The sequence below is a fragment of the Dipodomys ordii genome, unplaced genomic scaffold, assembly GCF_000151885.1.
Source record: "Dipodomys ordii isolate 6190 unplaced genomic scaffold, Dord_2.0 Scaffold242, whole genome shotgun sequence".
In the NCBI taxonomy this organism is placed as follows: domain Eukaryota; kingdom Metazoa; phylum Chordata; class Mammalia; order Rodentia; family Heteromyidae; genus Dipodomys; species Dipodomys ordii.
In genome coordinates this window covers 490,648-514,229 of record NW_012267458.1, presented here as the reverse complement: position 1 = coordinate 514,229, position 23,582 = coordinate 490,648, and the positions used below count along the sequence as shown (strand labels likewise).

At 36.2% G+C, this 23,582-nt stretch overlaps 1 protein-coding gene across 2 annotated transcripts in view; it reads left to right on the top strand.

Annotated features, from left to right (window-relative positions):
- Dpyd (dihydropyrimidine dehydrogenase) overlaps nt 1-23,582 on the top strand; it is a 693,666-nt gene that overhangs the window by 318,296 nt on the left and 351,788 nt on the right. For both annotated transcript variants that reach the window (XM_013036036.1, XM_013036037.1), the window contains exon 12: nt 18,150-18,334. In XM_013036036.1, coding sequence (XP_012891490.1) covers nt 18,150-18,334 — 185 coding nt within the window. The remainder of the gene's footprint in view (nt 1-18,149; nt 18,335-23,582) is intronic.

Here is a 23,582-nt window from a genome sequence, read left to right as displayed (position 1 = left end):
AAATAACCCTGGACATTGTCCAAGATTTCCCCAGGCAGAGGCTCCTCCCCAACAGAGAACTCCTCCTGTAGACTCATATAAGAATCATTTTATAGACAGCAGCCATAGTACTTTAGCTTTGAATCTTGAACAGAAATAAAGAAGAAAGCAGGGAGGAAAATTAGTGTTGAAGGATTTGTGGTTTGTTCTATTTTATGCATCCTCTAGGTTCTCTTGGTATTATTATTTTCCTCTTTTTTACCTTTTGAAACCAAACTCTTGTTTAAAGACTTCTCAAATGCTACCTCCATGTAATTGTGGCCCCTCTGTACATCACCTTTACAATGAAAATAAAAATTAAAAAAAATCACAGGAATGGAGGCTCAAAAGGAAAAAGGTCAAAGAAAAAAGAAGTAGTCATTGTGACAGGTGTGGAGCTAAGAATGCAAGGACTAGAGAGAATTGTGTTTAACAATGAGGACATCAGGGGTAGTAGAAGTTCTGTTAACCTTGCTTTCTATTTAAGCAAAGCACTTTTGAGATTTACGATGTTTAAGTAAGCGAACACAATATATTTGGTTAGTTTCATTTGCAGAAAAAATACTCATAGTTTTAAACTCATATATGTAAAAGTGTTTTGTGCACATTTTTTGTATTTTCTCATACCATTGAATGGATTTTCTTTCTACTAATTTTTAGTTGTCATTAATATCTATATTGAGGAAGTAGAGATGGAGTTCAATGGTAGAGTGCCAGCCTTGAGCAACAAAACCAAAGATGAGTGTGAGGCCTTAAGTTCAAGCCCAGTGCCACAATTCTGGCTATATGTATATTATTAAAATACATATATACCTTTTAGTATATATATGTACTTTATAGTTTTATAGTTTACAGTTATATATATATATATTATATACATAGTTTTCAGTCAAGTATTTAAAGAGCAAACCATTTTTAAATGAATCAGGTTTTGTCCTTTAGAAACTTTTCTTTTTCTTCCCTTTTTCAAAAAATAACTTTTTCTTCCCTTTTCAAAAGGGAAGAAGGAAATGCTTTTGAGGATGCTAAGGATTTGAATGTTGTGAGCTGGGTTAATGAGTTTCAAACTCTAACTACGTAAAGCTGCGTCAGCACAGGGAAGCACAGCCCCACTCAGCTGGGTTGAGTGGGCAATGGCAAGGTGACCAGACTGCCAAGGCACATCTCCAAGACAGATTCATACTAGGAACCTCATACCCCAGACCTATTTTATTTTCCTGCTCATCTTGCTAGGAAGTAGACATAATAAAGAAGAAAAAAAATCCAGTTCCTTCTGAATATTTAATGTAGCCCTTAGAAAATACCTCCCATGAGAGTCCTAATTGCAATTACTTGCATAAGAGAAGTGTCTTTGGGGTGGGGGAGAAGAGAGGTTTTCAAACCACTCATCAATCCATCATATTAGAAGTCTCTCAGAAAAGTTTTGGAAAACCTCATGAGGGTAAATCAAGCCATCTCTCAATATCAGCATTGATTATTACTAAAGTTCACTTCCTCCTCATACCGATAAAAGGTAAAAGATATGGGTTAATTAGCTTTGTTCTGGTTAAAGTCAGAACCATAAATTTCCAGTTAGGCAAGAAACGGTGGGTCTAAGACTCTAGCAATGCAGAGAAACTTAGAAATACATTTTTCAAATATGTTCTGTTTTTTCTTAATTATGTGCTTGAAAAATAAAACAAGTTTTAATATGAGCACAATACCCACAAATAATATTTATTCGTGCTTTAAAAGACCTGAAAACAGCATGTTTGATTTGTTTTACTATTTATTAAAATGTTATTTATTTGGTAATCCATTAAGAAAATTAAAACCACTCACACCTTTCAATAACTGCACATTTAAAAAAATTTTGTAGTAGTAGGCTTTATTTTTCAAACAATAAAACATCTCTTCCAGAAACTACTGGTGGAACTTAGAGATTCCAGAAAATTTTCTTTGAATCACTGTCTAGTTTGGCTTTCGGTTTTCAAAATTCCTCTTTTTCCTTTACCAAAAAATGGTGAAGAGGAAACTGAAGAAATAAAGTATCAACTTGAAAAACTATTGTAATTGTTTTTCTCTATTGTATGTATTTTATGAGCAGGAATACTTGCTATTGCAAGTTATTGCATTTTTCATGTTAATGTTACATGTTGTTACATTTTAAAGAATGCATTAAATAACCTTACCGCTAGATAAGTTTTTTATTGTTGTTGTTTTTGATTCTGATACTGGGGCTTAAACTCAGGCCCTAGATGTGGTCATTTAGCTTTTTTATTCAAGTCTGGTACTGTAGTACTTGACCCACAGCTCCAATTTTGTATTTTTTGTGGTTAATTGCAGATGTGTCTGATAGATGACCCCCTCCCCCCAGGCTACTTTGAACTGTGATCCTCACATCTCAGCCTCCTTTTTAGAAGGAAAACAGGATTATACATATGAGCCACCAATATCCAGCTTGGAAGACCTTTTGTAACTAATGGCAACCTTTAGAGGAAGGGCACTACTCAAGATTAATGTAACTAGAAATAGATGAGATAGAATTGAGAAACTGGGCAGTTCAATTTATAACAAGCTGCCAATGTTATGATATATTACCTTGCCTTGGATTTTTCTTTGGATTTTTCTCCAAACATGCTGGCAAGGATCTAAGTTATCTTATATTCTACATTCTTGAATTCACATGCTTGTTTGCTTACTATCTTCCACTGTCTGCTATTGCTGGCCTTGAGCAAACTTCTCCTGGAGAAGTTTGGAGTCCTAGGAAAGCACCGAGCAGAGTCTAGCGGTTCATGACAGCTTCCTTGTGGAAGTGGCTGGGGAGTTGATATCTGCAGGATGTGGAGGAGTCTCCAGGTGGAATGGGGGTGGAAGAGGAAGATTACACAATTTGCTTAACACCACACTTTTAGATTAACTAGTCATTTTACAGCCCTTTATAAAAAAGCTGTAAGAGGAAAAAGATATGTCTTTATAAAGTTGTCACCAGCCTACGTATTTCATGTATCTTTTCATCTTCATAAAAGAAATTAGAAATTTTCCATTTCTATTTCTAAACTGGACCATTATTTTGGTTCTATGAGCTCTACGATATTGATTCTCTCATGATTCTCCTTGCAGTGAGCATTTATCTATCTATACACACCTATACGGTAAACCCTGTTCACACACCTGACACCTGGTATTCAGAGCTCTTTGCCCCTCAACGATGCATTAACTAATGGGAGGAAGAGGCATGCTAGCACACGTATTGCCACACACGGGATAACTTGAGATGACATTGAGCCTAAGTTGCAGAGTTGAGTAGGAGTTTCTCTGTGGGGGAAAAAAAAATCTCTATGCAAAGTATGGGTTGACAAAATGGCCTTGTGCTCATGCGCAGACAGTGGAAGGAATCTGGGTACCTAGGGACAATGCTGCAGTTATATAAGGATGGAAGGTGGGTAGGGATAAGAAGACAGGAAATAGAACCATCAATGTCTGAGAAGCCAATGGACTCTCTGCTTTAAATGAGCTTCTTTTATATTTTAATTACATTTAAGGAGTGGAGAGACGTGTGTGTGTTTGCTTAATTGTTTGTTTCTTTTTGATGCTGGGGTATGCTAGGTAGTCCAAGGTGTTCTTCATCTTAGGATCCTCCTGCTGCAGCCTCTCATGTGCTGAGATTACAGATAGGTTCCTCCATGCCCAGCAATGGGGACGTTTATCTTGAATGAGATATTTCTACTGGGCCTTTAGAAACTCCCCTTCTCTTTTTTGTATTTTGAACTATGGTTAATGTGCTTCAACTAGTTGGGAGTTACCAACCCAAGAACTGACTGTGGAGATGGTTGAGATTATTAGACAAATTTATTTCTACTACTGAGTGCACAAATAACATAATTACTCAATAATGGGATCTAATTCTACAAGGTAGGGCCCCTTTATTTGGTGCAGCTCAATAAGATGTACCATCCAAGGGAAAAAAAGAGAACTTGTGTTCAGTTGTCAGTTGCCAAGAAGGCTTGCCAAGGCATTGCTATTGTGTGTGCCTAATTTTTTCAATTCATTAATTACAATCACTAATTTCCGCTTTGGAGGAAAAAAATGTGAAAGGTTCAGAGAGACAGAATAGATATCACACAAGTGGTTATTTTTTCCACAGAGAAGAAACTACCAGGACTGTAAAAAAGCACACCTCTATACCATGACTGTCATGTTAAGAAGAGATGATCTGACATTAAGACAGAAGAATGTCAATCAAGACATCAAAGGAATTTTCTCAAAAGTTACAGTGAATAAGATGGACAAAATTTTGAGGGGAAAAAGAAAGAAAATTCAGAATCAGGGTGAATTTCCTAAGTAGCATAGTCAGAACTTGGTCGTGTGTTTGATATGGAGGTTGGGGATAGGATGTCTAACTTAGAGGTAGTAAGATGTTTATAATTCTGGTAGAGTTCCAAAGCACAACAGATAGATGTGCCTGAGCAAAACAGGGATGGACACCATGGATTTATCAATGCGTTCAACAATTGAGAACAGACGTTCACTGTAGAACTGATTGTGCGGCTCAAGTTCTAGAGTGACAACCAGGATCAAAAACACCAAATACTGTTAGGTGCTGGTGGCTCACAACTATAATCCCAGCAACTTAGAAGACTGAGATCTGAGCATGATGGTTCACAGCAAGCCTATACAGGAAAGTCAGTGAGTCTCTTATCTTGAATAAACTACTTAGAAAAAAACAAAAGTGGTGTTGTGGCTCAAGTGCTAGAGTGATAGGCTTAAGCTCGGGGCCAGCATCCAGGCCCAAAGTTCAAGTCCCGGGATCAGGAAAAAAAAGAAAAAGAAAGAAAAGAGAAGAAAAGCTAAATATGAACATGAGGCTCTGAGTTCAAGCCCCAGGAATGACATGAAAAAATAGTTTAAGAAAAAGAAAGAAGGAAAGGAAGGAAGGAAGGAAGGGAGGGAGGGAGGGAGGGAGGAAGGAAGGAAGGAAGGAAAGAAAGAAAGAAAGAAAGAAAGAAAGAAAGAAAGAAAGAAAGAAAGAAAGAAAAGAAAGAAAGGAAAGAAAGGGAAGAAAAGAAAGAAAAAGAGGAAGGAAGGAAGGAAGAAAGAAAGACATTAGGTGTTATTCCATCCTGCTTGCCTGCCCTTTCAGTGTCATAACTTATTTTCAAGAGCACTCATTATTTATTAATTGAAATGAATAAAAGTTATTATAACTTATTACAAAAGTATGATTTTTAAGTACCTAAGGCATTTATTCTAGGATTGTAGTGGTCTATCACCTAACACATTTAGAAGACTTTGATACTTTTGTGTGTAATAGGACACGGTTTCCTGTGATACTTCCATAATTGCATGTATATAGTGTACTTCCAACAAATCCATGCCCTCTACCAAATTCCCATCCTTCCCCTGCAAGTTTTGTTTTCTTTTTGTACATATTTTTATTGTAAAGATACCATACAGAGGGGTTACAGTTACATGAGTAAGGTGATGAGTCCATTTCCTATTGTGCTTATTACCCCCTCTTTTGTTTTTCCCCTACCATCCCTTGTTTTATTTTCTGATGGCAAACGTTTTGAGAGTGTCAAGGACGGCCTGATTTCAGGATGCCATAGCTTCTCCTTTTACTAATGCGCACGGTTCTCCCATGCCATTTCATGTTATATAATACCTAACTACTCTAACATTTACATATCTTGGGATGTGAAATGATTGACCCATTGTGAACAATAAAAAACCTTTTTAGGATATTTGTTCTATAGTTAACTGGTAGTTTAACAAAATGATTATCAGGAAATTGAAATAAGCTTGAATGGGGAGGCAGGACTAGGGAGAGGAAAGTGGATGAATGAAAGAAAAGAGGAAAGAGAATCAAATTTAACTAAACAGTTCAATGTATGTATGTGGTAAAGGAAGTAGAAAATGTTAAATGAGTTGGGCGTTGAGGTGGAGCTGATGATGTAGAGAAGAATGGCAGAAGAGATGTCTGATAAAAAAACAATAGACAGGCCTGGGAGGGTGGCTCAGTGGTAGAGTGCTTGCCTTGCATGCATGAGGCCCTGGATTCAATTTCTCAGCACTACATAAGCAGAAAAAGCCAGAAGTGGTGCTATGACTCAGGTGGTAGAGTGCTAGCCTTAAGCTAAAGAGCTGAGGGACAGCACCCAGGCCCAGAGTTCAGGCCCCATGACTGACCCAAAAAACCCACTAGACACATAAATATGTACAAATTAGACATGTTAACACCCTTGTCTAACCATTTGAAATTTAGGAGGAAAAAAATACCTTTATTTAAGAAATACGTCCTATATGTTGCTTTGCTTTTAAAAATGCTTTGTTTGCCTTGTTTTTCTTTCTTTGTGCTGTTGCTATGGCTTGTCTTCAATGCCTGGGAAATGTCTCTTAGCTTTTTTTTTTAGTAAAGGCACTATAGTGCTCTACCACTTGAACCACAATTTCATCCAGCTTTTTTGATGACTAATTGGAGATGAGTCCTGGCTGGTTGGAAACCACGATCCTCAGATCTCAGCCTTCTTAGTAGTTATAATTTCAGACACAAGCTCTTAGTTCCAGGCCGCTTTGCTTTTAATTTTATTTGGGGCAATTAATATTCTGAAGAGCCTCAAAGTACAGCTGTACATAGTTTCTTAAAATCAGAGAAAATTCTTCTTTTTTTCTATCTGAAAGATTTCTTGTATTTCTATGACAAAATATTCTGCAGAGAGAAGAAATGATGGGATCTTATACAAGTACTGGCATTTCTTTAGAATAACCATCCAAAATAATGAAATTCTTGTAAAGTTTTTCTTTGGAATTACTTTAAGGGATAGAAATGATGAGGAGGCAGGTCAAACTGATAACAGTGTTGAAAGTGATTTAGAATCAACATCACATCACTTACAACTGCCTTAGACATCCATTTGAAGCACAACATGATATTTCTGTAATTATTTTACTTCCCTTTAATAACTGCATAGGAATAGGTTTGTTTCCCCAGTGAATAACTCTGTTCAGAGTCTTTTCTTATCTTTATTTTCCAGGCTTCACTGGTGGTTGATATCATATGCATTCTTACAGGGAGACAGTGGATAAATCAAATCAAAGTAGTTTTTCCATCAAATCAAAGATTACATACCAGAAGTAGAGCAGTGGCATGTAACAAGTTTTGTTGGGAGAAAAATGAAGGAAAAATTCACATAATTGTTTCAGAGAACAGAAAAGAATAAAATGTACCAAGAGGACTTCACATATTGTGAATGCAGTAGTTGTCCTGAAGTTTATTGACAGTGAACATTATGTTTGTCTTTAAATATTATTTATTTTAGTATGACATTAGTTATGTTAGCACAATAAAATGCTATTTTATTATAAAAATAAGAGTTATTTTATTATTTTTATCTTCTGAAATGTGAGACAAAACTCAACTGCTGTGACATGTGAAATCAAGGTACTCTTGTGAAGTGATGTTGAATAGTATATACTGTTATCAATAATAGTACATTTTGTATTTAGTTTGGTGTTTTGCCTTGGTCTTCTTCTTATGGGGAAAATATGAAAAAGATAGAATGTTTACCTAAAACTAGAATCACCATCAGTTAAATTAGTCAATGATTTGAATGCATGTTATTGTTTAATTGGTAAATTACATTGGATTGCATTTAATATTTACCCTCATTAGGAACGTTACCCAGTTTAAAAGTAAAATGCTAGCATTGCTAAAGAGGAAACAGATACTTAATATCAGTGCCACTTCTCAAAGGCTGTAATGCCATCCTTTTTTGATACCATCTTTTTCTCCATAATAGCCATAGTATCCTGTAACTAAAAAGCTCTTCAAAGGATTTTCAGAGAAATTTTATTTGCATAGTCATTTTCCCCAAAAGTATAGGAAGGAGACTCCAGCATATTGTACTGCATAGTATATGTTGAGTAAATATCTACTGATTGTTCCAAGCCTTGTAAATTTAGTGTACACACACACACATACACAAACAATTATACACATAGAAACAGACAGACAGACAGATAGACCAAATGCTTCACATTTATTTTGTCACCTTCGTAATCTGTCCTACGTGCTTATGGAATCCAACACCCTATTCTTTTATTCACTATTAACAAGTATTCAGGAGCCTGTTTTTCTAAGCTACACACATGAATACATTCATTTGCTTGTACAGGAGCTTGTAGTCTCATTTAGGAGGGAAAACCATGAGTAAATCTGATTGGTATTAGGTAGAAAATGCCAAAAGGGAAAACAGATAAAACATTGGTGGCATACACAGAGGAGAGAAGCGACTTCCTATTGCAGGGACAGGTTTTGTTGTTATTATTGTTTTTCAGAAGTAGTGGACTATGTCACAGAGTCAGGACTGGGTAGGAATTAAGGGAATTGAGGCAGAGAAAAGAACCTGAATTTGCAGGGAACAGATGTCATAAATACCTAGGCAGCATGACTTTTCCCCACAATATACCCTAGTATCCAGCCTTATGACACATTAGCTGGCACATAGGGTTGACCATGATAAATAGTACAGTGATGGTGGTAGAATTGCCAGCCCCTCGTGGGTCTGAATATGGAAAACTTCTGGGTTTTAGTCCAGTGTTAGTGCATACCAGAAATCTAAAGGATCAGAAGGTTTTCTAAATTAACAATACAACTGGAGGGTAGCTTATTTATATTTGAGTCCAGAGCACCTGACACAATCCCTACCTTGATACATGTTCACTGAACGAATGAGTGAATAAGTGAATGAGAAGATAGATTAATCTGTCAGATATATAGATATACTGCAGCTAATGAGCATTTCTGCTATTTACATAAGCCCAAATTGAACACACATTACATCCTTTCAGATGTCCCTACAGAAAATCCATAAAGAGGTCAGAAACATTTCACAGTACTGTGTATGTGAGTTTTACAAGAAAGCCAGCCAGCCATAGAAGAATTTGCTGGGGCCCTGCTGAGTTCTCAGGCTTTACCTCCTATCCGACTTGTTTTGCTCCACCCAGGAAAACTTCACTCTATTCTCTTAAGAGCTCTAACCATGCTGCCCTCCTCAAACCCTGGCATCCACTCCCAGTGCCTGCTCACCTTATCCACTCTGGCTTAGCTCTGGTATCATCTTTCTCAAGGAGGTTATCAAGGGCTCTGTCCTGCCTTTGGTCAGAGACACCCACCCCAACTCTTCTTCAGCCTCATCTTCTGGCTATAGCCTTTTCCTTCATGTGATTTACCTGTGTCTTGTGTTTTTGTTTTTGTTGTTTTGCTTTTCTATTTTCTACCCCAAGTATAGGTCTCTTACTTGCAATGTGCTTCTGTGAGGGCAGCCAGATTTAAAAGTGTTACAAGACACAGATTTACTTGCCAATTTGAGCGAATGAATAAAAATCAGGGCAAGCTAATACCTTAGGTTTTTTTTCTCTTATATAGCTATTATTAACCTCCTATGAAAAACAGCCTCGTGTTGTTTTCAGATTCTCTCTCCTTAACCCTTCTCATTCTGCTTTTTTATTTATCCATGAAGCTCCAGATGGAAAAAGTTGTTGATCTACCTTTCATTTGTCCTGAATTTGATACTTCTTAAAATTACCACTTTCTTTGGCCGAGGTGTCTCAGAAATACATTGATTGCTGTACAAATCAGATGGATCTTTCTTGAGCTTCACTCCAGTCTGTACTTGTTGGCACTTAAAAAAAATAAGTGGTTGGTTATATTTCACCTGAATATGTATTCTCTCTTCTACAATATAACCCAGTCCTCATAAATGTGTTCAATGTCTTGAGGTCTTTAGGTGTATCTGCAAATGCCTATCAGTATCTCTAGTCTGTACTTCCATAGCTGTAGTGGTACAAATTGTGAGGATATAACTCCGGCAACATAACCTGTCTCACAATCCTCAAGTCAAAAATTGAGATAATCCCTCTTCTGTAAGGTTCCAAAGAGTTACATACACATGATAGCCCAGAACCAGCCCTAGGCTTATGAAATCACTCAAGAGCTTCCAATAGTAACATTATTGATTCTATTGAGTTAGAAGCTTTGCCAATACCAAAGATACTTCTCAATGTCATGATAATACCACTGGTTCTCTCTATAAAGAAGTTATATTTTGAGATGTGCATTTACTTAGGCACTAAAATTGTTAAGATACTTTTGCCATGTGTTTTGAATTTGCACTGAAGTGTGCCTACTGACGATTGACAAGGAAAAAAGAAACCCATGCCATTAGATGGATATCAAAAAAAATAACATTAATGAGCTGCTAAAGCTAAAATTACAGGAACTTATGAAATTGGTTAAACATAAAAACCATTAAACTGTTTACTGAAGCTTCACAGATATAGTGCAGCTAATGAGCATTTCTGCTATTTAAATAAGCCCAAATTGAACACACATTACATGGATACATAATTAGTCATGGCAGTCAAACACACATAGACTTAACTTTTAAAGCTCTTTTTAGGAAATCTTTTCCATTTGATTTATTTTGTTAATTAAAAGATTTTTTCAGCATTCACTTGTATTTTAATAATATTATTTTCACAAGTAGCATAATTTACTATGGGCTCTCTATGGGTTTTTACTTATGCATTAAATGAAGTAAATGGGAATTTTATATTAGACATTTTTCTTAACCCCTTTCTGTAATTGTTTAGAGCACTTGATGGCATCATCCAGCCTGTTTCTTTCACTGAGAAATGCATGGAAAATATTTCAATAGCTTTTCTGGGTGTTCTTTTCCCTCCATTTTCTGTCTCATCATTATCAAGAAGTATTAAGCACCCAAATGTGCATAGAATTATGATGATTATGGTCCAAATCAGATTAAAGGATGATCTATTCCTTCCAGGAGTCTGTACTCTTAAGTAGACAGTATCATTGAATATAAATAAGCAAATCAAAGAGCAGCATTTGGGAATCCAGCAGAGAATTTGAAAACAATCCCCATATATTTACTTCAAGAACACTGACCTCCTTGAGATCTCTTCCAGATAAAATGAAATCAAATCTTCAAGGAGTTCAGAGTCCTAAATAGATGGAATTATTGCAGAGAAATAAGCAAATCAAGGTGAAGTGCTCGCATGATTTTAATTCTGAATTGATTAGTCAGTCACTTTAGAAGATGGGGATTGAAACTCCCAGTAGAGTTGAAGTAAAACAAAAGGAGTTGCTAAGGGCTATTACTGATATCCATCCATTGTATTTACCTTAAGGAAGCTGTTTATCCTGAGAATAGTGAGGAAGCAAAGCAAATCTTTAGTTTGCCTGAGTTCACAGAGCAGAACTAAACTGAAAGTTCTCTAAGCATTGCAGTAATGAAATCCAATAGCAAAAAAATCAAAGGAGAGGAATCATGTGTCTGTTCTTCTCTAGACAGCCAGTTTGTCAACTTAGAAATTGTTCAGGGGGAAATATTTGGGTTTCTTCTCCATAATGAGCTGACTCTCTTGTTGTGGAAATAGACTTACACTGGAATTAGTCAATCAAGACATTATGCTATGTAATAAGAATGCTAAGTAAATGGATTAGACAACTCAAATTGGGGGGAAAATCAATTCTTATATACCATTGTGTCACCTATGGAGATGCAGCTATTCAGATATAGTCCCTGAACTCACAGGCATAGAAACAAATAATTGAAATAAATCATATAATACCTAGTTAAATAGAAAGTGCTTAGGAGTTAATTTCACAAAAAATAGTGGCCTAAAGTCTCCACATGTAAAACTAGTCAAGAGTAGCATTGTTTACTGTCTTTCCAACTTCTACCTACTTCATTGTAGTTATTGCCTGTGATAAAGGGTTTTTTTGTTGTTAATTTTTGTATTATTGTTATTAAGTAGTTGTGCAATGAAGTTACAAGTCTGTTAGTCAGGTTATGAGTCTCTGTCACCTCTTCCATTTGGTGAAGTTTTAAGTGACTGTTGTTACTCGTCTGTTTTGGCATTTTTCCTTTTCCCCAAACCTAAGGAAGGCTTTTGAGTTGGAAATAACCAAATTCAGATACTGTCTCTAATAACTATTGGTGGTATTAAGTATGTATCAGCATTCAAGAGTTCTCTAAGAGATAATAAATGAATGTGCCCAATATTAGAATTGCCAACAACAAAGGATTTATGAGTAAGGATTGTTTTTCTTAATATTACTTAAAAATAACATGAACAGACTATCAGAGCAGCTGGTAGAGAACTTCCCCGGATGGAATCACAGACTTAGGGACTGAGTGGATACTGAGATCACTGGAAACAAAGATTCAAAGACTATGCCAGAATTTTTAAAATTTTGTGGTTTTGATCATTTGATAGAGACAAAATAAGAGAAAGTATCCATGAAATTAAAAAAAAATTTAAAAAAAAAAAAGCAGGATGAAAGGTTTGATGTGATGGAAGCCACGCCAAAAACCTCAATGAGGAATAAGTGGTCATCTGAGAACAACGGAGACAGCGCCACCCTTGGGGGGTGAGACCAGAGCACCTTTGCACAGATTCTTACATGAAGATTCATTCTTTGAGTGCCTTTCTTAGCTCCTCTGCTACCTGCACCAAAGCAAGCGTCCCTTGAAATTAATGAATGTTTCTAATGAAGTGTCTCACTAACAGAAAACATCAACAGGCAAATGTAGGTTTCATATCGTTTAAAACTGATCAATGTTCTCTTGATATGTACCAACTTAGAGGAAATCCCTACCTTCAAGGAGGTAATATAGAGGAACGAGAGTATGAGCCAGCAGGAAACACTCCTTGTAGGTAAGAGGAGAAGATGATACAGAAACACTGGCCCCTAATAGGAGGGAGAGTTTTTAAATCCTCACAGGGGAAGGGTGAGAGGCAGGAGAGCCAGGCAATTTATCTTTTTGCTGATGGGAAGATAAAGGATTTCCCTCATAATAGCTCGGATATTTTCTAGGAAATGTGAGACAGTGCCCTCTCTGGACAAGTTTACGTGAGGAAAGGTATCATAATGTTCAGGATTTGAAGAGGGTCACAGTATTTTGAAGAGTAGTCACAGTGGGTGGGAGGAACGAAAGATGGTAATACTAGTAATTAGTCATCATCAGCCTTGGAAGGGAGGAAAGAGCAGGGGAAGTGTATGAGCTTGAATTGGGTGTGATGGTATGGAAGGAACACTAACTAGACCATCCAGGTTGTGATCTATGGTGGGATAGCCAGCAGGACCTGAATAAGAGGAAGAACTCAAGATAATAGTTTGGGGTGGTTTGCTTTGAGATGAAGCTCAATGCCCCAAGAGAACTATAAATTCTGATGGAAAATGAACAGTGGATTGACTGAGGGAAGAGGAAGAGGAAAAAGTGGGAGGAGGTCGAGGCCCAAGAAGGACCATGAAGAGCATTCTGCAAGCTGAGAAGGAAGGAAACAAGAGCAAATGTGATGAATGAGATTCAACTACTGTGTGCTACAGAGAGGCACAGGGGAGGAGGACTGAGGACACAGAATTCAGTGACCATAGACGCACCATCCTTTCCTTAGATGGACAGACTGGAAGGTATATGTGGGCGAGAAAACCAGGCAGGCAGTGTAAATGGCTCTGACAAATTAGGTAAAGACAGACAAAAGAATGGCTGTCAGAGTGTAAGATCAGGGCCAGGCCAAGTTTTTTTCAAAGTAAGAGTGGAAGGAAGATGAGAAAATACACTAGTTTGAAGTGAATGAGAGAAAGTAAAGAGGCATTGGAAAGTTATCTAGTTTATCTTTTCAAGGGTTTGATGAAGGAAGAGGAAGAATATTTTGTATGGCTCCTATTGGGTTTGGGGACAGTGCATTATTATTATTATTATTATTATATAGAATAGAATATATTCTTTATAGTGAGTATATTATGTAATATATAAAATATAATATATGTAATATAATACTGAAGGAGGAGGTGAGGAAAGAAAATATACCATCCAAATGATATTCTTTGTTTGAAGATACGCTCTGGTTCTAGTCTGTCTTAATCCATTTTATTTCATCAAAATTCTGACAGCCTTTCCCTATAATTAAAATTTATTTGCACTAGCTGAGGCTTTTGCTTTCAGCTCTGAATTGCCGAGATTATGATCACAGCTTGCGTTTTTGTTTCACTGTGCTTTGGTCTTACTGGGTAATAGGTTACATAAAATGAAACAACCAGGGCATAGATGGATGCAGCTATGTGTTCAAAACATCATTTCATTACCATGTGGAAAGATTTTCTTCCCTTCCATTGTCTTATCACACAGTAAACTCCTCGAAGAATACTAATCACCCTTTTGCACTCTGATGTCTGTGGCATTGTTGATGGAGAGTTAATTTCTATCTGCATACTCAAATCTAGCCTTCTTGACGTCTTTTTATGAAAACTGAGAAATATACTTGTCATATGCTGGTGGGTTTCTCTTCTTTGTATATGACAGCACAGCTCCATCAGTTAAATTGACCTTGGCAATCTACATCTGCTGGTGCTGTGGCCCCCAGGGATGGTGGCTCCGATTTTAAGCTGTGGCTTATTGAAGAACTGTGTGTCACAATACAATTAAGTCTATATAAGAAAAAATCATCTTGTGCATCACATTAAGTTGACTAAAAGTTCCTATTTCAAAACCATTTCTAGTTACAAAGCTACCTCAGAGTGTCTTTGTTTTTTAAATAAGCTCATTTGAACACAGTAGTAATTAAAACAGAAAATTAGCATAAATCTTGAATGTTTGGTATGAATTAAGGATGTTTTCATGCTTTTTAAAGACTGCATAAAATTCCAGGCACCATATCATTTAGCATATTTCGTTCTCATTTGCAGAATAATATGAGCTGTGAAGAAGCATTTTGTTGCAGGGGGCAGGGTGACTCTTACTACAAGTTCTTTTTCTGTTCCACTCTGGAGCCTCTTGGACATAAGCTGCATTGTCCGTCATGATGGGGGTCTCATAGAAATCTGTAAGGAAACGATACCTGATCACAATACAACATTCCTGCACCCCTTATTTTACAAACAAGGGAAAATACAATCCCTCTATGAATATCCACTTAATGCTTCAGCATCAACGGCAAGTAGTTACTTGGTTTGTGGATGTACATATACATTTTTCATCAACTTAAGCATTCCTTTCTTCCATGCTCCATCAAGGCAGAGCAGCAGATAGGGCTCTGAGGTTTATTTACACTGATTTCCCCAAGTGAAATGCATCTGCCATGATGTAACAGAGCTACCAGGAATCTGGAGATGGGGGTTATATGAAGGTCTTCCTCATTAGAAACTGCTACATAAATGAATTCCTCATTGGTAAATTATGTATATAGGTTTTAATTTTCTTTTTTAAAAAAAAACTGAATCCTTGATTTGAGTTCCAAGTTAGATACTTGGAGTTTTAAGATATGGCTAAATAATCAAAATTATTCCTATATTTATAAGAATTCATGAGTAGTGTACAAGTATTTGCTGTGTTCACACAGACATTACTACAGTATTGAGGGTGATTCAATCCTACGTACTTGGTGTTCAAGTTGTGATAAGCAGTTCTTGAAGTAGCTGCTCAGAACCACTGAAAGCAAGCATTTCAGACCTCTGCAGATTGTTTCTATTCATGTACATTGCCCAGGTTCCGATTTTCCAATGATTGTTTGCTAGATATTGACAAGTCCAGCTTAAATATTAAAAATCAATACAGATGGTCTGTGTTTTAATTGAAATTATTAACAGAGCCAACTGTGATAGCTCTCTTTTTTCCTTATCTCTGGAATGGTCTCAGTGATATCTGCAACTCAGGTGCAATCTCTACCTTGTTCAAGTTAGAGTGAAGTATCTGCTTCACTGACAAAGCTATTCCTATGAAAATTGAGATAAGTGTATGAAAAGGTTTTCATCTCTGAGTGAAATAATTTCAAATTATCTCCCAATTAAAAGCCACCTTTATATCTTTATTATATCAGAATTCTAGATAGATGAGGCCATTTCTTAAGAAGGCAATCATTTTATTCCTTGCCTATATGTATAAAGCCTATGGCGTTCAATGACAATGTGATGTAGTCCACATGCTTAAGATAGCCTGAATTGGTGAGCCACCTTCACTTACTTTCTTGCAACTCAATCAACTATCCACAGATGTTAGTGATGATCTGTTATGCAATGAGGAGCAATGATCAAGGTTTCTTTTCATGTGACCTTTAAAGACATTAGAAAAATCTCAAAATGCTATTCTGCATAGAAAATAATTACATGAATATTTAATTTTACTCTTGATGAAAGGTGAGATAGCATAAGAAATAAAAATAGCAGAGGATTAAAAATGCAACATAACAGCATTGCTTAGTTACTCATTCATTCATTCACTCATCCAGCCAACCATCAAGACCACTGGCTCTAAGATCCAAAAACCTGTGAGGTCTGACTGGCAGGAACACACTTCTGTTCCTATGGGGCCCACAGTCCTGTGGGAAAACACAATCAGCACTTGCCCTATAACAGCTATTTCTGTTTCTTTAAGTAGAAAGCTACAATGAAGTGTACATTGAGGTTCATGCTTATGCTATCATTCCTTTTGCTTATAAAGGAATTGGTTGTAGGTGTCAGAATAACATTTTTACAACTCATTATTTTATTATCTAGTTGATGCATCAATGTCTTTGACAGCTCTGATTCCTATGTTGGAAGTTTCCAAGTATTTCTCCTGTAGTTTATTTTCTCTTTTAAGTTAGAGTAAGTTATGGCTCCTTCTATAATGAGTTATGGCTCCACAGTCAGTCCTGAAATGTTACACTTAAATCACACGGTATACTGGTCCTAAAGTTTAGCTTATTCTGCTCTCCGTCGTAGACTGCTAGTCACTTTTTTGCACTTCTTTTCATGGTTAACACTTTGTTAATTAGGACCTAGGCACTGCTCCTGAGCTTCTTTTGCTCAAGGCTAGCACTCTACCACTTAAGCCACAGTGTCACTTCTGTTTTTTTCTGTTTATGTACTACTGAGGTATTGAACCCAGGGCTTCATGCATGCTAAGCAAGCACTCACCACTGAGCTACTTTCCTAGCCCCATAAGTTCTCATTTTTATCATTCATTTAAAACAGTTGTTTCAATCTCTAGAACAGTAATAGTTTCAGTGAACATGGTTGTACTGGTAGCATTGGTGTGGCATGGTTTGTGTTTTTTTGGATAAATACCCAGGAGTGGAATTGCTGGATCATAAGCAAGCTCTCTGTTTAATCTTTTGAGAAAACTCTGCATTGTATTGTATTATATTCTTGTGTATTGTATAATATTGTATTGTGTTGCATTACATTGTTTACCATACACAATATAGGAATCAACCCAGATGCTCCTCATAAATAAGTAGATGAAGAAAATGTAGTATATATACACAATGGAGTTTTAGTCTTCCTTGAGAAAGGATGATATTGTAACATTTGTAAGAAAAATGGGAAGTCTTGGAAAAAATTATATTGAGCCAAGTAAGCCAGATCCAAAGAAACACAGTTTATATGTTTCCCCTCATTTGTGATAACTAGAAGGTGCCTATACATCTACAAGGAAACACAACGGATGGTTAAGAAAGAATACACTGGAACATGGTAAGTTTTGCAGGTCCCTAGACATTCATGCAGTGAGATGAAAGGAGGATATTCTTAGGAGAGGATCACAACAGCTTAATAACTGTGTTCCATAGGAGCAGATCACAAAGATCCAATAGTCATGTACATATGATCATAATAAAATAACATTTACAAAAATGAATTCCAAGAAATGGAAACAAGAGTTTAGTTGCTGTTGCTGCTGTTTTTGTTTTTTGTTGTATTTTCCTTTTGCCTCGCTTGTTAGCTTGTCTTTGAGAGGGTAGGAGATTCACAAAGAAAATGGGACAAAGGGTGAATAGATACAGCATTGGGACTCACTAGACACTATGTGGAAAATGAACTATGCAACTAGCCAGTGTGGATGGGAGGGAAAAACTGGGAGAGAGCAAGGGAAAGGGTGGCATGGTTCAGAAAGAAATGTACTCATTCACTGGCTTATGTAAGTAATTGTAACTAACCTCTCTATATATCAACTTTGCAATGATGTGGAAATAGTTTTTAAAAAGGACAGTAATTAACCACCTTGTTTTCTTAATTTTTGACTTCTTGTTATGATACACAGATTACTCACTCTCTGTTGTCTTTCTTTTCTTTCTTTTTTTTCCAGTCAGAGAAGCCTTGCATCCAATAAAATTTAACAGATGGGGTCTCCCAGAAGTAGATCCAGAAACTATGCAAACCAGTGAAGCATGGGTGTTTGCAGGAGGTGATATTGTTGGTTTGGCTAACACTACTGTCGAGTCTGTGAATGACGGAAAGCAAGCCTCTTGGCATATCCATAAATATATACAGGTAGGCCTTGCCATAAATTTTAGCTATTTTTTGCTAATAGATAATTACTTTTGTAAACTTCCATTTGACATTCTTTTATAGAATGTTTTATTAGATGTATAAAAATCATACGAGATATGTCCATGTGATTTACTTAGATACGATTTTAAACAAACAGAAGCAGTAGTGACAGTATTGAGTTGATTGAAAAATTCATTACTCATTTCTGTGTGTGGAATGCCATGAAGTTCTTAGCTTAGTTGTGTTCACAATATTTTTCAAAGATAAAATATATTACATTTATCAAGTTTGATAGGACACTCTATGATAAGAATTAGACTCTGTGTTCGTAATGATCATACAAAGGCCCAAAACTATTTGGTCTATTCATTTATAATAGATGAAGTCCTAATTTCTATAATTTGTGCACCAGAATGCAAAGAAAGAAAATAGATTATGTTTCGGTTGTAAATTTTTTAATTAATATTTTTAATGATAAAATACAAAAAAGATGAAATATACAGATTTTAGTCTGGCTTAAGAACTTTGTGGTCTTGGGGAACAAAAGTAAACTATTAGATCTTAATTGTACTCTTTAGTAAGACTTAGTAAAACTAAATATGACTTAATAAGACTGAGAGCATTTAGCTAAAGGTAAGTGCTTTATTGTATTCTTGCTCTACAATTCAATTATAAATAGTACAATTCCCTCATTTACATGGACTGTTTCTGAAAAACAAATCTTTATTTTCTCTTTCCTATCCAGGAAAGTTTTTACAGACAGTGTGTCTTTCTGCCTTCCCTTCCTTTGGTTTCTCTGATTTGTTTCCTAGTATGATAACATAATGCCCTTTGTATTCAGTGTTTTCTCAAGTATTTACCTCTTAGCTGTGATTGCTTAGTCTACTCTAGTTTTCCTTGAACTCTGTGTATAATTCAAGCAGGACCACTTGCTGACAGAGAAATCCAGACTTGATGTTCTCCTCATCCTTAGCATTTTTGAGTTGTGAGACGTGAGATGTTGATTCTGCCCTAACCTGGGTTTGACAGACATGGAGGCATCCAAGCATGAGTGCAAACAGTTTATGGCCTTTGCATATGGAGACCAAGTTTGGTTTCAAGAGGCAGTGAAGGAGATGCCATATCAAATTTTTAAAACTGTGAGTAGGGTACCGGTGGCTCATGCCTGTAGTGCTAACTACTAGGGAGGCTAAGATTGAAAAGATCACAGTGCCAAGCCAACCTGGGAAGAATAGTTTATTCATTTCCAACCCTTGCTGGGTACCATGGATAATGGGAGGATTAAATTAGAAAGATCATAGTTCTAGGCCAGCCTGAGCAGAAAAGTCCATGAGACTCTATCTTCATGGGGGGAAGCTGGGAACTGTGGTACCCACTGGTTATTCCCATGTCTACAGAAGCCTAAAGTAGATGATAATACGAATATTTAAACCACTTTATCACCCCTCCAATATTTGAAGCCTTTCTTTCCTATAATCCTTCATCAAATACATAATAAGTTATTGTGAATTGCTTCTCCCCACCTAGAACCTCTTCCTTCTCTCTAATTGTGTATGGGTGCCTGGTATCTTACTTCCTACATAACACCTTCCTTTCTATTCTTCTAAGACTTTAGCATCCAACAATCTGGAACAATGATCCTCCCAATCTGAGATTCCCAGGTAGTTTGCAATGACAGCTATGTGCCACTGTACCCAGATACAGATTGAGGTCTTTCCAGCTTTTCTGTTCCAGAAGCCTAAAACCATGATCTTCTCCTTCTTCATCCTCTTCAATATCAAGGATATAAAAGTGTGAGCCCCTGGTGCTTTTTTTTTTTGAACACTAAAGGATCCCTAATTGTGCTTTAACAACAACCAGAATTTCATTAACTTTCAACTTTCCTGAATCTGACAAATTTTCACTTAAAAGATGGACAATCATTTTACTTAGCTTCCACATATTCGTGAAAGGAATAAAACAGGCTTCAGCTTTTTTTTAAAAAAAAAAGCTATGAGGCTAGGAAGAATAACGTTCAGAATAATAAAAAGAAGACTTTCATGCTCAAGAAGGGTTTTAGACTTGGCTGAAGAATTCAGTCTTTATCAAACCAGTGTTGAATTGCAGTTTCAATGCAGCTGAGATAGAAAGTAGAATCTCTGTCAAATAGAAACAGTATTTCCACCCTCCTGCCTGGGTGTTGGATGATCAGTGCTAACTGTTGTTATTCTAACAGGACATAATGGGAGAATGGGTTTCTTCCTTTCACAGTCACTCTGTACTCTGGCCTACTTCAGAGTGCCTCCTGTCCTCTTTTCTCCCATAATCCAGCCTGCATCTAGAGTCCTCTGTCTAGAATGCAGGATTTGCTCTCCTTTTCTCCCTAGTGGCTCTTGTCTGTGTACTGCTTAGCCTGTGATGTCAATGAATTTTCCCCAACACACCAAGATTTTTCCTCTAACTGGATCTTTCACATGCTCCACCTGTTTTATCTGCCTGGATCCCACCTGTCCATCCACACCTGCTTTGCCTCTTCAAGGGTTGGTGTTATTACTTTCCTATGTATTCCTTGATTGAGGCCTGCTTTTTTAGTTTTCTTCACACGTTAGTTAGTAGCCATGCTTGTTTATTGCTATATCTGCAAAAGTAGAATGCATTCATGCATTATATAGTGAAGATATTTGGATAGACTTCATTTTGAATGAATTTTAAGGTGAGTTAGAACTAAAAGGCTTGTTATACAATGATTAGAGCAATATAAAAATGTTTCATTGGAAATGCATTCATTTAGAATAATTTCTATAGTCCATGAATTGTATCTAAATGAAGATCCTTAGTCCTATTTTTCACTCCAGTCTGGAAGAAAATGGACCACTCATGAGTATATGTATAATTATTTAATAAACACATTAGAGCATGAATGAATGTTTGAAATCCATGCAGCTGGACTGTTAGAATCTCTTTGTAATATATTTATTTAGGCAAATACTATTTAAAGATATCTTTGTGGAGATTTCAGTAATTCCCATAGATGTCTGAAGAGAGCTTTGCTTAACTTTCATTAGTTAATTTGCTCAATTACCACTTATTGAGTACCAGCTGTTGGGCCCAACACTTGACATTGGGCCTCAATGAATAAATGAAGAGAGATTAACACAGTGGTTATAAATTTGGCATGTGAATTATAGAGTGAATTTAAGACCCAGTTTCAACACTTTGAACTGACCTTGTGCAAGATATTCATCCCTCAAGGACACGGTCTTTAAATTTATGTATTATTTATTATTTATTAATAAATGATGATGATTAGCGTGACTATTATATTGGGTTAGGGGGAAGACTATGTGAGAGAACTTATGGAAAGATTTTAACATGACCTGCCTTAGAAATATTTGTTGTTTGCATTGTTTAATGGGATACTGGGGAGGAGGTGTCAATCCATTTAGATGATCAAAATTGAACAATTGCACTAAAAGGAATTTTTTAAAATAATCAAATCTAAACTTGAAGTTCACAATTTTAACAGATGAAGACTGAAATTATCTTTCAGAAAAATTTAAAAGCATTTAGTTATTCACTTATCCATATGCATCTATTTCTCTGTGAAGTCATTAATGCATGAAGCATTCACTTATTCATTCAAGAAAAATAATTTAAAGTGCTAGCTTTTATAGGAAACAATAATTACAAGGTTGGTAAACGTGAAGTAAAACATAAAACTTGCCATTAAGGTGTCACTATTTAGTAAGGAATCAGTTGGGTAAATGTAAATCTAAAGTAATGCAAACGCATAATTATTAAAAAAATGTAAAGGCCTGGAGGTAGCATGAAGAGATAATGATTGATTCTGTTTCATGTGAGTGTCAAGATGGAGAATCAAGATAAGCATCACAAAAGGTACAAGGAAAGGAAGTAAAAGCATTAATGGAAGTAACTAGAATATTTGGAACATGAAGTGTGTTATTGGGTGGGATTTCATATGTTGAGCACTGTTCACACAGTTCCCAGAGTAAGGGAGTTGCTGAATGAGATCCGGGCCCAGAAACTCTCCAGCTTAGGGTACCTTGGTTGTGCTACTTTCTTCAATTCCTAGGAATGAATGCCTTCCTGACATGCCATCAAAGTGCTTCTGCTTCTATGAACCTTGCACCTGTGCGGCCATTTCTACTCACTGTCCCTTAATGGCACACAGTAGATACTGTGTCCCTGAACATAGAGAGTATGTAGGAAAAGTGTGAGGGAGGATCAATAGTTATGTTAGGATTTAAACAGCATGAAGATAGTCCAGCTTATTTAATTTGAGCTACAGACAGGGTAGAAATTATTTGCATGTAAAACACAGTGACAGGAGTTGTGTTAATGTGAGAAAAAGTATTTCCCAGTATATTAGCATTTTCCTTCTTAAAAGCCATTATTTATAATAGTAAACTTCCTTTTCTTAAAAAAAATAATAATGATGTAAGCGGGATCCTGGTGGCTCACACATGTAATCGTAGCTACTCAGGAAGCTGAGATCTGAGGGATGGGGTTCAGAGCCAGCCCTAACAGAAAAAGCCATAAGATTCTTCAATTCAGTGGCAAAAAAGCCGGAAGTAGAAATATGGCTCAAGTGGCAGGACAACACCTTTAATAAAAAAGCAAGTAAGAACAAGAAGTCCTGAGGTCAAGCCTAAGTACTGGCACACAATAGATACATAATAAATAAATACCTGAAATACACCACATTTTAAAATTTGTTTTTTTTCATAATGGGTGGAAGCACTTATTCTCTGTCCTGTTTTGAATGTGTGAAATGTTTCAGGATAATTTACATGTATGCATGTATGTGTGTATATATATATATATATATATATATGTGTATATATATATATATATACCATCATTAAATAAATATACTCTTGAGTAACTCAGATTTATAACAGTGTGATATTTTGGTGTCCAGACATATTTGAGTTTTCCTCTGATGGGAATTGTCTAGTCATATTTAAGTAGGGTTTTTTTTCTTATTTGGATAAGAATTTCTATATACTAAGGATAAATTTGAGAGTACCATGGGAAAAAATGTAACTCAAAAATAATGATAGGGAGAAAATTATTTATATTAAATATTTAAATTAAATCTAAAATAAAAGTTTCCCTGTAAATATGTAAATGTATGACATAATAATATTTAAGTTTCCCATAACCAGTAAGTATATCCATATCTGTATCTATATATATTTATATATACATGGTCACTTAGAGGTCACTGTTACCAAGAATTACCAGC